The following is a 16,588-nucleotide window of genomic DNA, read 5'->3' as shown; positions in this document are numbered from 1 at the left end:
AATGCTGTTCCGTATCATGCAGAAATGTGAGAGGGCTGGTGCCACCTTACACCCACACTTGTGCCACATTGGTGGCTCATTCCCAAGTCAGCGTTTAGAGGTGCTAACAAGCTTTTCCCACAAGTAACTTTTGGGACACGGAGGCTTTTCATTTTCCTTCCTTTCTCGTGCTGACAGCTGGCTTATTTCCGATGGCTTGCAGCTTCTGTGCAAATCGACGGCGCCAAGCTAAGCCAGGTAAAACAGTGGAGATGCTGGCGGGTATTTTGCAGGAGGATGTGGAACTGGAAAGTCGCCTCCCCTGACCCTCCTTGTGAGCATCTGAGTCACACCGCCGGGTTTTGGGGGACCTGATGTGCACGACAGCTCCCTGCGACCTCCCGGAGCGTGCTGCCATGGGTAAACTCATTGCTAGACAAGTTCCTGGTAGGAACTCTGCTGTATTCCCCTGCTGGGGGTGCAGCCGGCTTCCAGCAGCACAGTCTCAGTGCCTTTTGGCTTTGCTGTTAGTTCACTTCCTCAAGTGCTTGGATTTTTTCCCCCACTCTTTTAACGTCCCATCAAAGCAGGCTCCTTGCTTCAGTCGTTGCCAGGCCATCAGATAGTGATGGCAGAGGTAACTGCATGAGGCAGAGACTCAGCATCCGTGTCAGAGAGCAGAGGCCATTAGGTAGCAGAATAAGTATTTATTGCTGTTGTGTTAGAGGCACTTGGCAGTGTAAAGAAAGCCTCCTCGAGGTTTCGGGACATGGATTTCCATGCCTGGGGGTGGTGGGGAGCTGCACGGCGCATCCAGCTGCAGCTCTTGGTACTTCGTGTCGGGCTGCCTTGCTCTTGCCCTCTCCTGCTTTTGCATCATTTCTGTGTCCCGGGGAGGCGAGGGACCTGCTCTGTGCTGGTCCTGGCTCGGTGGGTTGGCTCTGGGATGGGGACATCCCTATTACAAAAGGAACCGAGGTGCCTCCTTATGGCCTTAGGGACCAGGCACTAAGAGGTGATTGCTCCAATACTGTGTGACAGGGAAAGACAAATCGGTGTCATAAATATGGGAAAGGGGCTGTATGTGTCTGGGAAGCTTCTGACAGCGTGGTACAGTGCAGAGCTTTTCTACCATTAGCTATAAATCCACCTGAGTTCCTCTTTTCTCCTCCTTGTCAGGAGATATATTTATTTTTGCAATGCCTGCCCACTGTTGTAAGGCTGGACAACAGCACACAATACGCTGGCCCCAAATTCCTCAAACTAGGCATGCTGGAATGATACAAGACCTGTTCCCACTGGAAATCAGAGACTTGGCCAGTGACTTTGACGAAATCATATTTGCATCCCCAACACTTAACGTGGGCAAATCGTGGGCTTAATGTGGCATAATGCTGGGTTAAATAACCCTTTTTTCAAAGGACCAGCTGAGCAAATACACACTCCGTGCCCGCACACCCAGCGGAGCGCTGCTGATCGCCTCGGGATGGCCTCCTGGACCTCTCTGGTGAGGGCTGTAAAAGCCCCGTACACACTCAAGCCCTTTATTTTTAATTACACCTACGCAGGTGCCCTTTTCTGATGGAGCCCCTCCCCTGCTGCTTCGCAAGGAAATAACGCAGACCTTTGGTGTGCGTTCCTCCTGCCTCCTCCTCGGAGCTGTGGGTTTGGGTAAAGATGCTTTCATCTGGAAAGCGCATCTCTGACGAGGCACTGCTGTTAGGGGGCTTAACCTCATTATCCTGAGAGGTGTAATCGCTTGTCCCTGTGACCATAACGCAGCCTGACACGGGCGCTCTGAGCTGTGGCTAAGAGGTCTCGGGGACAATCTGTGTCAGATGCTCACTTGAGATTGTTTTAACCCGTTGCTACCCTCCTGATCGAGATTCCTGTTAGAAAATGAAGGAGCCCTGTACATCTGGCTGTCCTTGGTGAATTTTGGAAGCAAAATCCAGCTTGTGCCTGCAGATCCTGCTCCCAGCGTGCAGACTGGGTGCCTGGTTAGCAATCCAGCTCACCGTGTGGCTGGTGGTGTCAGCATCCCCTGCGAGCTCTCCTCCTAAGCAGCATCTGGGCTTTAGGACTGTATTTACGACTTGAAAACGGCCCTTAATGCTGCACGCACAGCTTTGAGAGGTCAGGGGAGCCGCACACCTGGAGGTCCTGTCCTGCCTTAGTGATACGGAGCAGTGCTCTCAGTGCTGGACAGGGCTGCACCCAGAGATGTTAGTGCAAGGAATTCCCTGCGACATCTGTGGGATGCTCAAGCAGACACCAGCTGTAGGTTTAATGTCTGCTGTGCTTGTCGGGCCTTATAGGTGCTGTGCAATAGCATGCAGAGCGTAAATAATGGATCCAGGGTAAGCAGGTTGTGTTTTAGCTGTGCATTTGGGGCTGGCTCACATGCTCTGGGGCGCACAGAGCGCTGCAGGACGCGGGGCTGGGTTCCCCGAGGTGTTAGTCATGGGAGAGGCGCATGCAAAAAGGCAGTGATGGGAAAAACTTTGGTTTGCAAATATCCTGCCTTGGCTGTGACCCCTGGTGTGCACATGGAGCCGCGTGGGAGGTGCTGGGGTGGGTGCTGAGCCCCGGGTGTGCAGCGATGTTCCTCGGCAGGTGGGTGAGCAAAGGTGTGCAGTGACCATTGCCACCAGCACCACAAACTGGAGCTGTCTGGGGCACGTCCTGCTGGCACCTCGCAGCAATCTCACGGCTGCTTTGGTTTGGCAGCCTTGTCCCTGCACCTCTTCACGTTGCTGGTGTTGCTGTTGGATGCTATTATCCAGCTCAGAACTAATTTAGCCAGCTCGTATCCAAGTTTGGGGTCTGCTTCCCATCCACACTGAGGCGAGGGATTTGGTCTGAGGATATTTTTTTATTTTTTTTTTAATGTTTTACTCTATTTTATTTGCCCTTCCTGAGTTCAGGTGTCAAATCATTCCATGTGATTTCAGGCTCTGAAACCACCTTCCCCCCAAGAAGCACGTGCACAGAGGTGGAAACATCAAGGGTTCTGCCCAGGCTTATCGCCGCTGTGCTGAGCTCCTGCCTTGCTGCAAAGCAAATCCTCTTGTTCTGGGAATGCACAACGACCTCGCTAGGGTCTGCACAAGCCACGAGCCTGGCTCCAGCCCCTGCAGCTTGCTCCTAACTGCAGGGTTAGGGAGTTCCTCGTATGCAAAGCGTATTCCAGCCCAGCTGCCTCGGGTTGTTTTTGCAAATAACGAGAGTTTATTTTAGTTTTCTAGATGCGCAGAGATACCGCTAGAAATAAACAATGCTGGAGGAAATAGAAGAGCAGAAAGCATATTAATTTATTTTTTGTTTTGTTTTAGTTTATTTTTAAATCCGTAATTCCTAAAAGGGAGCATTGGCAGAGAAAAAGATGAAAATCAGTGGTTTTCTTACGGTGCGGGGCTTTTGCTGTTTTGTTTGTTTGTTTGCAAAAATCCCATTTCTTTGCTCAGCCAAGGTCCTTGCAAAGTGACCAGTGAATTTGAGGAACCTGGTCTGAGACCTACTTTTGTTTCTGGAAGCACAGAACTCGGTGCCTTTTGATAATGAGGCTCTCCGTGAGGCCTCTGATGCTCAGGCTCTGAAGCCGTGTCCCTGGCCCTCCCGCTGCCTGCCTGCTTGGGCTGATCCACAGCCAGGCTCATGTACCACGGGGCACGGGGTGGGTAAATGACCAGCTGGATTGTTTGGTTTAGCTCATGGCAGAAAACTGGAGGAGAGCTGGAATGTCAGGAATGCAGAGAGCGTCCCTCACCCTGCCTGGGGAAACCACCAGGAATTTCCCAACCCCTGCAGGTCAGCTGCTGGAACCAGCCTGTGGGTTACGGGTACCTCTGCCTGCACTTTGTACCTCCAGAGCTCCGTTCCTGGCATCTTGTTGTCAGCTTAGACCTAGCTTTTATGTCAACACGTGCGTGTTGAGCGCGGTTTTCTTGGAGGAAGTTCCGCTGAGAACTGGACGAAGAAGTAGTAATAATAAGAACCTGCATGACACCTTATTTAAGCCCACAGCCCGCCTCCTCCCAGTAGACAAACTCGCCCATACAAGTGTGTTTTTCCCAAGCAGAGTGTAGAAATGACTCTGCAAAACCCACCCCCTGCCGGTACCGGGCACGGGGCTTTCCCCTGGGCTGCGGGATGGGGCACGGCACCGGGCTGTGCCGCGGGCTTGGTTGCTGGAGCCCTCTCCAGCACAATCCAGGGGAGAGCTGTACATTCAGAAATTGTTGCTCACGGCTCCTGGTGTGCTCCTGTAGCACTTTCAGGATGCTGCAGCCTCAAAACTGGCTTCGTAGGTTTGAGCAGTGGGGTTACCTGAAGGTCTGAACGTGTGAAGTAATTGGCATAAATCATCGGGGAGCTGATAAGGAGTCCGGGGGCGTGCTGTCTGCCTCGGGAAACAAAGCTTCTGCGTTTCCAGTCTGCCTTAAGGGAAAGGGGAGGTATAAATAACCGGCGAACTGTAATTCCACTTAGTGTCATGTCTGTATTAGCTGCATTAATATGTCCTAGAACTGCAGGAGCAACTAAGCCTCGGATGAGATCAGGGACCCCTTGTGCCAACCGCTGCTTGGCTGCATAACGAAGCAGTTCCTGCCCTGCCTAACATAAAACGATAGCCGGGAGTGGCAGGAAGTATTACGGCGTTTCTCAGCACATAAGAACCTGCTTTATGGGGAAAATGACACAGTTTAGCAAACACTTAAGGATTTACTTGCTTTTAAGAATGCTGTTTAATCCAGTTGAAATTGAAAGGAATACTTGTTCTTAAACGCACGCTTCGTGCTTCCCTGGCTGGGGCTGGCACAGGAGCCCGGGTTGTGCGGGGCTTTCCTCACCCCCAGCTCCTCCTTAGCAAAAAAACAATAAATTCCTCCTTGGAAAAACCCTGCCTGGTGCCGGACAGTCACTGCTCGCTCTTGTTTTTGTAGGTGTACGGCTTCTTTGTACCCGATCCTTCTTAGAAAGTGGGTCGCTTCACTGCGTACCCGAGCGTGGATTTGGAGCCTGATCACAGGCAGGCGCATCCGGAACAGGTCCCGGGCTTTGATGTGCCAGGATGCTCAGAGACGTGGGGGTTTCGTGCGAGAACAAAGCAAAAAGCCCTGGCGTGGAGAGCAGCGTGCTTCTTTTAGATTTCCCTGGAAGTCAAACCCTCGTCGTAGCTGACTCATAAACTGATCTCTGTGCTGTGTGTGCCTAATAACAGAGGGCAGAAGAGACTCACCCGCTCAGGAGGGGACGTCCCTGGGGCCGCACGGTGCCTCCAGCCCCTTGTGGTCCCACCAGCTGGCAGCTTGTAGAAGGGGGATGCTGAGGCTCAGGGGTTTAATAAAACAGCCGGAGCGGTCTTTTAGGTTGCTGACAATTTGGGGAGTGAGACCTGATTTCTTTGACTCCTGGTTATGCTTTAACATTTAGATTTGCTGTTTGAAGGGCGATGTTACCAGAAGTCATATCTTTGCTTGACACTTCCCAAAGCCAGAGCAAACAAGAGCTGGCCAAGACAGGGCTGTGAGAGGGACCGGGAGAGCCGGGCTGGCTCGGTGCCCCCCAGGACAGAGGTGGAAATCTGGCAGGCGCCTGCAGCGTGCTGGCCACAGAGCACGTGGCCAAAGCACTTTGTGCAGAGGAGTTCAACCTTTGCCCATGCTTCTTTTTTGTTAGATTACAGTAAAATGGGGAACTTCGCTGCATTTACATTTGTGGGACTACACTTCTGCTCGAGGAGCGTTACGGCTCCTCTTCTGGTTGCACAGTAATTATGGTCAGTGGCTCCGGGGCATCGCTGCAAAAAGCAGGCAGGCGGGGATGGTGTCCTGATTGCCAGCCAGATGGGCTCCCGAGAGTGAGAAATAGGCCAAAATGGGCTCATGACAACCGTAGCAAAAATGAAGTTTTGTCTAATTAAAAAAATCCCTTATCCATATCTTCTGATTAGAGGGAACTGTCAGGGGTAGCATCTTATTTAAATAAATAAATAAATAAAAGTGGAAGGATGCTTTGGTAATGCTCTGTTTTGTCAGAAGTATCATACAGGGGACGATAAAGGCTCTGAGGTGAGAAGAAAATCCCCTCTTGCTCTGCGGCTCCTCTCTGTGCCAGACACCCATCGGGGACATTTTATACCAGGGAGAAACTTGGCCAAGTTTTGCCATTCACAGCTTCTCATTTGCCTCGTTGAATAATTCAGCATCTCTGTTCTCCGAATGGAAGTCGGCTGCGAAATGCCAGCCTGTGGCTGCTCCTTTGTTGCTGCTCTGGCTTTGGGTCCGAGCGTGGGGACCAGAGGCCAAAAGCCACCAGGTCCCCGCTGAGCGGTGCCAAGCGCCGGGCTGGCATTCACAGCAGAGCTGCAAGAAACAGTCCTGGAGCAAGTCATGAGCTGAAAGTCACAGAATGAGATACAAAAGTGGGGAGGAGGGCAAGTCATGAGCTCAAAGTCACAAAATGTGGGGAGAAGGAGAAAGGTTTGGAGCATGAAGAATTGGTTCTGCCACACATGGAGGAGCTCACGGGCATCCCGTGGATCCGTGTGTGTGCGTCCCCCAGAGTGAGCTTGGGGTTTGCGCACCGAGGGAAGGATTTGCATGGGGGGGGGTCCGAGATCTGACTCTGCTTGGCGTTTTGGGGTAATTGTGCAGGAGGGAGAGAGGCTCTGAGTACACCAGCAGTCCCAGGAGATAAGTCAGGCACTTACTTAGGGCACGTGCACACCCGGCTGGCTGCTCTGGAGGTGGCATCCCTCTGCCAGGGCTCGTGCCAACCCTACAGGAAACATTAACGGGGCCCTGCGGCTGGGTTGGGTGCAGGGCAGCTCCAAATGTCTGTGGTGTTTGACTTCATCTGCCCAATGGAGAGCTGGGGACATTTTTTTCCCCAGTGGTTCTCAGTGCTGCATGAAACCCATTGGAGCAGGTCTGGCGGTACCACAGGAGCTGCAGGACGGAGTTTCCTTGGGTGACGCTGCTGAATGTGCATCTTTATAGCTGAAGGTTAAGGGTCTTTTATGCTCAGTGGTAAAAGCAGAAGCGGTGTTTGCTCTGACAGTATCCTGCGAGCCCTGACGGTGATGTGGCACTGATGGGGGAGCTGGAGCACATCCATTCCAGTGGATGGCTGTGGGAGCAGAAAGCTCACGCCCAAATATCATGCTGCAGGTCCTCAGGTGCCCTCCTGCCTTCCTCTGTCTTCAATAAGCACACCAGGATTTTTTTTTCTCTCATTTCCAGGTGATCTCGGCAGTATCCAGACTCTCCTTCCACAGTATTGCTCAAACCAAAGGAATTAGGTAAGATCCCTTCAATGTGATGCTTTAAATGTTGTATCTCTATATATACTCATAGCACTTAATCACATCAGGCTCTCTAGAAGCATTGATATGCCTGGGGTAAATTAGGGTTAAGCAGACACTGAGGATGTAAAAGCATCATGCCAGCTGCTCAGGAATAGTTTACAAAGAAAAAAAATGAAGTGAAAAAGCCACGAGTATGTAATGCACCGGGGAGGGAAGCAGGGTGGGGCTGAGTTTGCGGTGATGGAGGCTTTGCTCTGGTCTCCTCTGCTGCTGCCAAGCAGATCCCCGTGTCCCAGGAGGTCAGAAATGCCCTTTCCCTCCCTTGCCACCCTGTGTCCCTGTCCCCTGGGCTCGCACCCGCTGTCCTCCCAGGGACCTGGCGCTGTCAGGAGCTGCAGAAGTGACCTGGATTCGCCAGCAGCTGGGAAATCTCTTCCTGGGGTGGAGAAAGGCTGTCTGTGTGATGGGGGTAAATAAATGGCCTGGCCGCAGGGAGATCTCTGCCCTGCTGCCCCGGCTGCTCCTGCCTGGAGCCCTGGAGAAGGGCTTTAGAAAAGCAAATGCCCCCATCCAGCAGAGCTCTGACCCGCGCCGTTGTTCAGTTCAGTGCAATTTGTTGGCAATTGGTTCCCTTGTTTGTGTGCATTTATATTATTAATCAGACAACGTCTGCTCATTAGGCTGAGATACTACTGGGAAGAGTTCTCAGCCTGAAGAACCTTTCCTCCCTTCTTTTTTAATTGGTAGTTGTTTTTTTTTTCCTTTCCCCTCCCTTCCCTATGCCCCAAGCTGTAAAACACTTGTTTTTTTTCCCCAGATCTTGTTTTGCTGCTGTTCTGGTCAGGGTGTAGCTGACATGGGTCTGTGGCTGCATCTTGGGGTCAGCCCCAAACTGTGGGGCCGGCGGTGGGGTTTAGGACTGGATGAAGCCCCCCTTTTTCTCCTAGCCTTGCCGCCCATGCCAGCCACCCCACACCACGATTTTTACGGCCTGAACTTTATTTTCTTAACATCGTGCTTTATTTTTCCTGCCTTGACTGCACTGATATTGCTGGAGGGGAACAGCTTTTCACGTGTAAAACAAACTCTGAGTCTTCCCATCTGTTAAATCCAAACCTGACAGATCCCACCCGGAGCGGGGGGAGATTCGGGGAGCGAAGTAAAGCACATGGAGGGATAAAGGCGTGCTCTAAGTTAGGGGCTATTTATTATTAAAGATAACCCAGAGTCCTGGGGAAGGTTGGTTTGCTGCTCGGGATGCAGGCATCTTGTGGATATGCTGATTTTTCGCATTCATTTTACAACCAGCATTTACAGGCCCCACTAAAATCCCTTATCTTGGAAGCCTTTTGGCACCGCAATTACACAAGAATAGCTGAGAGCTTAGTGGGGCTTTGTGTGTAACTCTGTTTTCCCTGCGTATTAACCCTGCTCCTCCTCCCCATTGTAGGGACAGAAAATGCTCTCCCTCCCTTCAGCCCGAAAATCCCCCCACGGGGATGTCTCTTCCCATCACCGCTGTCCCCTGCGGTGCCAGAGCCCTCGTTTTGCCCATTGCTGCCAGTTTTTTTTTATTTCAAACTAGCTGATTTCTTGCTGCACCATCACCCGAACTGTGGCGCAAAGCTGATCTCAGATGAATTCAGTCAGTCTGGGGGAATTTGGTCAATATGGGGGAATTCGGTCAATCTGGGAGAATCTGCTGAAAGTCAACAGCAGCCCCAGCTCCCCGAGGGGACTGCTCACTGGGTTCATTTGCTTTCCCTCGGGGGAGATGCTGCCATTGGAATAAATAGGAAAAATCTCGTTGGCTTAAGGCACGGTGCTCAAAAAGTCATGGTAAACGCTGTGCTATTAGGATTGTGTATGGGTTGTGTGGTCTTCAGCCCCACAGCACGGATGGGGGTCTGTATTTTAGGTCTAGGGCTTCAGGACCAGGCAAATTAAGAACGAAATAAATCCACCAGCCCATTACTTGTCCTTAAATAAGTTCTATGGCATGCAGGGTAGGAAAATAAAAATCAATCTTCTCTGCTATTCGGTGAAGAAAATGTAAGTCTTTCTGGCTAATAATTTCTGGATTCATGAACCTTGCCAGAGAAAGCCTGTTTTGCAGAGTAAATCAGATAGCTATCAGGATAGCTATGTGGAGATGACAGAGTGTTTCTTCCGAGGAACAAGCTACAAGCAGCAGAACATGGCAAAAAAAACAAGCGTGAGTGCAATGTGCTGTTTGCAGTGCTCTGCAAGGGCTGGACTTAATCCAGGGTGGCTGCAGCCCAGGCGGCACGTCTCCTGGTCTGCCCTGCTCTGCTCTGCTCTCAGCTGAAGGTTTCAGAAGTCCCCTGCAAAGCAGTGGCACCTTTCAGCATGTGGCATCGCTGACTGAACTCCTGGAAGGCTAAAATAGAGATGTGGTTGCCCTTGCACAAGGCTGTTGGTGCAAACAGCACGGATGCTCTGGTTTCCCACTAATTCAAGCAGCGTGTAGTCCCAAGGGCCACCGCTGGCTGCTGCACACCTGCATCACTTTTGGATAGAGCCCTGTGCATAAGAAGCCCCTGAGTGATGAGAGGCTCGTTGGTGTCTCCTAGAAAAGGGCACATTTTCTGTCGAGTCCATCAGAGAGCAGAAAGGCATTTCTGTGGAGAAAGAAGTGCACTGAAGGAAGGGGGATGCACACCACTGTGTTCGGATCCTGGCTCTGCCCCAGGTGCTGGACATGGCTCTGGGCAAATCCCTGAGATTTGTGTGTTTTGGTTTTCCCCAAAAACCTCCCCTCTGAGATTTCTCAAGCAAACTCTCAGCTCTCAGGAGGACAGCAGGACTTCTTGCTGCAGATCCCAATAAATAAACCAGGGTTTTCTTCTCAAAGCTGGGTTTCTCGAAGCCTCTCCTGCCATAGCCCTGGTTGCTCCCCATTGCCCATGGCACGCCCGGCCCCGGCTGCCTGCACCTGGTGCTGGCGAGCTCCTGGGGCTGAGTGTGAGCTGTGGGAGGGGGGCCGGGTGTTTTCATCTCCCCGAGATGCGTGTTTTTCCTGGAAGTGGAGTTTTGCAAGCAAAGCAGGAGGTTAAGGAATATTGGCTCATGCTGCCTGCATGCATTTTTAATGCGTGCGCAGGGAAGCCATCTGAGAACGGGAAGGGGTTCGCGTGCTCAAAGGCCTTTTACCGAGGTCCTTAATCTAAGCAAATCCTTTAGATATGAACCGAGCCTCTAAGTGACTTTCTTCAGAAGGCACGGCGATTAATAAAATAGATTTAAAAACATTTGCAAATGGGGAGGAGGGGTAAATCAGCATTTGTCAAGCAGATGGGGTCTGCAGCGGGCGCGGCGGCGGTGCTTTGGCTGTGCAGGGGGGATGAAGGGGAGGAAGAGGATGGCTGTGTGTGGGCTCCCCCCAGGAGAGTGGAGTGGTGCAGCCACCTGGAAGCACGTTTGTCGGACAAATAAATCATAGGGATTTTTTTGTTTGTTTGTTTACTTGCAAGGCTTTACTTGCAAAGGCAAGACAAACACAGCGAGGCCAGCCTGCCAAAAAAATTATTTGTATTTGAGCAAATAAATAGGTAGAAGCCAAAATGCCATGTCTCTGGGCATGTAACCTCCCTGCATGTAGCACCCCCTGAAATCCCAGGCTGTTGGTGGCTGTTGGTGTTGAGCCAGCTGGGTGTGGTGCGATGCGAGGCTGCAGGAGCAGGTCTCAGCATCCTGCCGTCAGCAGGGATTTAACCCAAAGATTTCCCAACCTCCCTGCTTTGTCTGCAAATCCCCTGCCCTGCTGACGAGGCTCAGCACTGCTCGGTTTCGGCCAGGTAAACTATGAAAACAGACCGCCGTGCCTAAAGTGAGGTTTGCGGCCTTATCATCCCCAGAGTTTCTGTGCTTAATGGCTTGCCAATAATATCAGGATGTGTGTAGGGGCTGGGAAGGGAGAGCCATCAGCATCCTGCCTGTGCTGTTTGTGGGGCTGTAATGCTGCTGTAGGCACGGCAATGCCCTCCCTGCCCAAACAGAAGGGGCAGAGGGTGCCGGAGATGCTCTGGCAGCCTGGAGCTGCTCAGCCCGGCACTGCCTGCGGGACCCTCGCTCAATTAAATCATCCTGGGGGTGATGCAGGGGCTGTTGGGAGGTGCTGACCATGCTCTAAGTCCAAATCTGTTACTCTTAACATCTTCATTTCCATGGTGCAGAGGCCTTCCTAAGGTAATGAAGATGCTTTCCATGAGGCCAGCAGAGATCAGGTCTGGGAGCTGGGGTAGGACGGGGAATGGCCTGTCCAGGTCATGTTGCAGCAGTGGTCTCTTCCCTCCCAACATCTTTAATTCACTGATCAGCTGGGTTTGATCCAGAAACTCCTCCACGCTTCATTCACCGTTTCAGAATTAAACCAAGAGTTTTGCTCAGGTTTCAGGACTTTGAGCCGTTTCCCCGTCTGAGCCCCGGTTCAGCCTTAACCCTGCCCTGGCAATGAGACTGATCCTGCCAACAAAGCCCAGGAGAAGGCGCAAGCTCAGACATAGCTGGTCAAGGAGACATTCCCCTGGCTGTCCTGGGGGAGAGAAGGGGAGTAGTGGAAATATCTGGGGGATTTGCAGACTCTCCAGCACGATGGATGCTGTATTTGGGCTGTGGGCCCCCCACCCCGGGGATGGTAGCTCAATGCAGGAGGCAGATCCAGCCGTGTGTGAAAAAGGCAAGCAATTAAAGTCGCTAATGATTAAGTCCTGGAGTGTCTTCAGGCAGACTCTGGTGGGAAGGTAGTTCCAGACCTCTTCTTCTGTACAGCTGCTTTTACAAGGGCTGTTTTATTCATCGCCAGCACGCTCCCTGTGATTGCGCTCTGCCCATTATATTTTTTACTGCTGTTGTGTATCCGTTGTGCTCACTTTAAGTGTTGCTATAAAATGGATTTTGAAGGCTGTGTAAGGAATCCATGTCCTGAAAATTGCATGCGGTTGCTGAGCAGCATGTTCTTGTGCCTGGGGGAGTCTGGGAGTGGGACACAGCATAAAATCCTGCGTTACCCGAGCTGATAGAAACCATCCATACCTGTCGTGGGGCTCCTAGTACACATCTGCCTTGCTGAGCATCAGGCCTGACCAGCACAAAACTACAGAGGTTCAGCCACAGACCTTGCAGTCGTGGGGTCAAGTGGAGATGGCTTCCTTTGACATGGACAGACCTTCTCTAGGAGTGACCGAAAGCCCCATTTGTACACTGTCAGGACCCTTGGCTCAGAGCAGATTTCTCCCGGCTAAGTCATTTTCAGCACATTTATTTTGGCAAGTGTGCATCCTCGCAGGCTCGCTCCTAAGAGAGCCTGAAAAATCTCACTGACGTTTTCCTGCGCGCCCGCTTTGTAGGCCGGGGAGGTGCTGAGGTCACCCCGTAAGCATCCGCTAATGGAAGCAAAGGCAATTTCCCTCTCCCCGTCCTCACCAGCGGCCTTGCATAATGAAGGTAGAGCCCTGAAGCGCACAGCTCGGCTTAGTGGTCAGATCTGGGGCTTGCTGGCTTTTTGGGCCACGGCTCGTTGCCTGGAAGGTGCTGAGCTTCCCTCGGGGTCCCTCCCTGCCTCGCCTCCCACCTCTGGGTGCGACGCAGAGCGCCCACAGCCTTCTCCCCTGGTTGGTGTCAGCACATGGGCTGGTGTGGGGAAGGCTGCTCTGAAATTCAGAGCTTTCCCCAGGCGTGCAGAGGGCTTTCAGGCTCAGCAGATCCAAAACAAGGGCAGGGAGGTGGGCAGCTGCCAGCGCTGGGGATGTGAAGGCTCGGGTTCAGGCTCTGCCTCCTCTCGGGGCCAAGCCACGTCCCTTTGCACCCCTCTGACGAGGGGAACACACATCTTTTGGCTCCTGGACCACAGGCAGTGCTGTTGAGGCCAGGGCTCTGTTTGGCTGGTGTTGCACAGCAGGGCCCTGTCTGGGTGGCGGTGCTGTCCTGCAGGCACTCAGCGGTGCTGGCACGCATCTGGGAGCAGGCAGGGGTACGTGTTTGGGGAGAGATTTGTTATTATTGGCGAGCGCTTCAGAGGGCTGCAGCTGCTCAGGTACAGCAGGGAAACTGCTGCTCGGAGTCCTGGAAGATTTCCTCGGGCCACTTTGCTGCACGTTAAGAGCAAGGCTTCGGGTCTGACAGAGCGATTTGCAAATTCAGGCAACCGTGGAGCCTGGAGATGTTGCCAGCTACTGTGGGGTGTGATTTGACTTCATGCTCCCAAGGTGACCGGGGGGGAACATGCCCTGGTCTGCTGCTCCCCCAGCACTGGGACATGGGCAGCCGGCACTGCCCCTGCTCACCATGCTGGCCATTAATTTTCAGCCACAGTGTTTTTAAATCAATTCTTTTTCTGAGTCAGAGAGCTGGACCACATCCCTTCCTAGGGACTGTTACCCCAGAGGGTACTTTTTCTCTGGGAACGATGTTTCTGGATTCCCCTTTTGATTTTACCCATCTGTTATTGTCAAAGTGGAGCTGGAGTGAGGAGGAAACCGTGCCACTTTCCAGAGCGAAGCATTGCTGCATGAGAATTTTTTTAAAAATGCGATAATGTGTTGAAACATAAAATTATACGAGCTGTTATTTTCTTGTCTCATAGTCTCCAGAAATATTTGGTTCAGATTCGAGCTAAAGATAAATCAGGGCATGCAGCTAACCCTTGGGCACTGTGCAGTGCGCTGTGCTGAATGCTGTAAGTACTCTCCTGCAAAATCATCATCTTTGTGTTATCTGATTATGTAGCTTGCTGCTTCCCTGCTGAATTTCTATCAGAATTAATCTTGTGAGAATTTCTGCAAGTTCCAGACCACAAATAAAAGCAAATCATAATTTTTCAGAAGACGTGTCTAAAATTTGGCACAGCACGAGGTGCTTCTTTCCAGAGATGAGTAATGTAACACAATAGCATGATTTTAATTAAATTCAGCAGCTTTTGGTATGCTCCGATGTGTCTTGTTCTGCGGGGAGAATTGATTCCATCCTGCTTTAGAGCATCGGACGTTAATAGCGTGCTTTTTGTCTGTCTCACAGCGCTTGACCAAAACCATTCCCCGAGCTTGTTCCCATCTCACAGAGGGGAACCAAAGCTTGGGGAAGTGCCCGGTGTAAGAGCAGAGCCAGGGAAAGAGCTCCGGGTCCCCCCGGTCAGCTCACACCCACCTCTCGCTGCAGCCATAAATCTCTAACCCCCCCCCAAAGCTGATGACGGACGCGTTCTCGGTTGCATGCAAACATCTTGCAGAACCACATGGTTTCTTTGGACGGCCCCACGGGCGCTGTGCTGATGAAAGCATTACGTCCTGCGTCACCCCAGGGAGCTGCTGCGGCCCCGGGGCCGAGGAATGAGCGCCCCACGGCCGTCAGCACGCTGCTCGCCAAATGCTCTCGGTAAGGAAAAGGTGCTGCTGGGCTCCTCGGATGGACGAGGTCTGAACGCTTTCCCCTTTAGCTCTTTGGAAGGGTTTCTCCTTGTACATGGGTGTATTTGGGTGCAAGCACCTCCCCAAATCTGTGTCCTGCAAGCAGATGTGACACGGTGTGTGGGCATGCTGGGTGCCTTGGCCAGCAGGTCCCACAGGTCCATGTGAACACCCAGACTCACCCAAAAAGCACAAGAGCTGAGGCTGGCTGCTAACCTAACGTTCCAAACTCACGCTGAAAACCTGAAGTACAAAACCTTGGTGAAATCAGAGTCCCATTGGGTTTCACTGTTCTGCCATGAGGATTTCTTCAGAAAGGGTTCGTTGGAGGACTGCGCATCCAGCTGTGGCTTTGTGAGTTACTGCAAGATGTGATTGCAGTCGGGAGATCCCATGTATGAAAACGTTTTTCTGCCAGATCCTGAGCATGGAACACTCAGCACAGCCCCATCCATCCCAGCAGAGCTGCAGAAGCCCATTTGTACCCGTTTCAGGCGCTGGTCCTTTCCATTTATCAAGAAATCCCTTGCAGAAGGGGCAGCAGATGGGCACAGCTCAGGTTTCACGGGCGTCACACACCCAGCCTGCTGTTTAAAGCATCGAAGTGCTATCACTGGACTTGGGAAAATAGGTCAACATTAGCATGCTGGTGTCTGGAGGCTGGAATCCAGCTCCTGGTGAGGGCTGAGTCAACTCCTGTGGCCTCCTGTGACTGTTTTCACAAGTCATACAAACCTTCTCACCGCGCCAGCAGGGCTGGTGGCTGTCCCCAAGAAATCAGGATGGAGAGAGAGAGGGGAAATAGGAGATTAATCACACTGGATTCACCCTGCTCTCTCATACACGAATTTGAGGCTAAGATGCTGCTGAAGCAAATGATCCGAGTAAAACCGACCCATCTCTGACCCTCTGTACTCTCTGTGATGGTATCCAGAGGTGAACAGCTGGCTTCGGTTGCTAGGACAAGGCACCAGGCGCTGAAATATGTTCAGAAATAAATCTTTCTGCTTATTGCTGCTGGAGAATGGCAGCCTACCTAGTTCTCCTCGTTAAATAATTCAGAGCAGAGAGCAGGCAGGCAGCGCACCGAGCTGCGAGCGTCACTGCCGAGGAGCCTGGGGATGGCTGCTGAGGATACGGCGTGGGATGGCCCCGAGTGACCATGGAGAGCAAGGGAGGGCTGCTTCTGCATTAGGTGCCTGGTGAAATATTAATTGAATATCCCCAGTGCAGTGTGCTGGCGGCTGCTCCTGCATTTCCTTGCAAGAGGCAATTTTTTTTCCAGGGGGCTCTGTGCCCCGGAAAATTGCCTGAATGGTTTTTAAGATCAGAGGGGAGCTTTGTGTTGGGTGTCGGGGAGGATCGGCTGCAGTAACTCTTGTCCTCAAGCTGAGAAGCTCTCTTTAAACGCCGCAACAAATCACTTGGTCTTTTCTTCTCTTTTTAGATTCTAAAACAAGCGCCTTGGATCAATCACTACTGGGTTCTCTTCTTTGATCTCTGGAAATTATGCTGTTGAATGCACTGGGGTTTGTTGTGAAGAAGTCTGCTCTGGGAGGTTTATCATCTTTAAGAGGCTGCTCCAGCAGCGTTTGATGTTGCTGGGGCTTTTGCTCTCCATCCGAGTGGATGAAGTGGCACAGGCTTGAAGGATAAATGGCTCAGCAGGTGTTACATTTTTTTTTTTTTATGATGGTGGACTGAAAAAAATGAAGTCTAGTGCTTAAATATTGATTCTGAAAAGGGACTTTTTTGAAACGGATTTTAAGAGTTTGGGACCTCTGCAAAACTGATGGGTTTCAGTGGACTCAAAATATTTTATTCATTAATGTTGGGCATTCCCAGCTATTGCAGTTAATACTGCTTATGAAGC

General features: G+C 51.7%; 1 protein-coding gene across 6 annotated transcripts in view; it reads left to right on the top strand.

The window, feature by feature from the left end:
- Positions 1–16,588, top strand: part of VAV2 (vav guanine nucleotide exchange factor 2) — a 120,857-nt gene that overhangs the window by 70,152 nt on the left and 34,117 nt on the right. For all 6 annotated transcript variants that reach the window (XM_035341871.1, XM_035341872.1, XM_035341870.1 and 3 more), the window contains exon 3: positions 7,227–7,285. In XM_035341871.1, coding sequence (XP_035197762.1) covers positions 7,227–7,285 — 59 coding nt within the window. The remainder of the gene's footprint in view (positions 1–7,226; positions 7,286–16,588) is intronic.

The sequence above is a fragment of the Oxyura jamaicensis genome, chromosome 17 (genome assembly GCF_011077185.1).
Source record: "Oxyura jamaicensis isolate SHBP4307 breed ruddy duck chromosome 17, BPBGC_Ojam_1.0, whole genome shotgun sequence".
Lineage (NCBI taxonomy): Eukaryota > Metazoa > Chordata > Aves > Anseriformes > Anatidae > Oxyura > Oxyura jamaicensis.
This window is presented reverse-complemented; position numbering and strand designations above follow the sequence as displayed.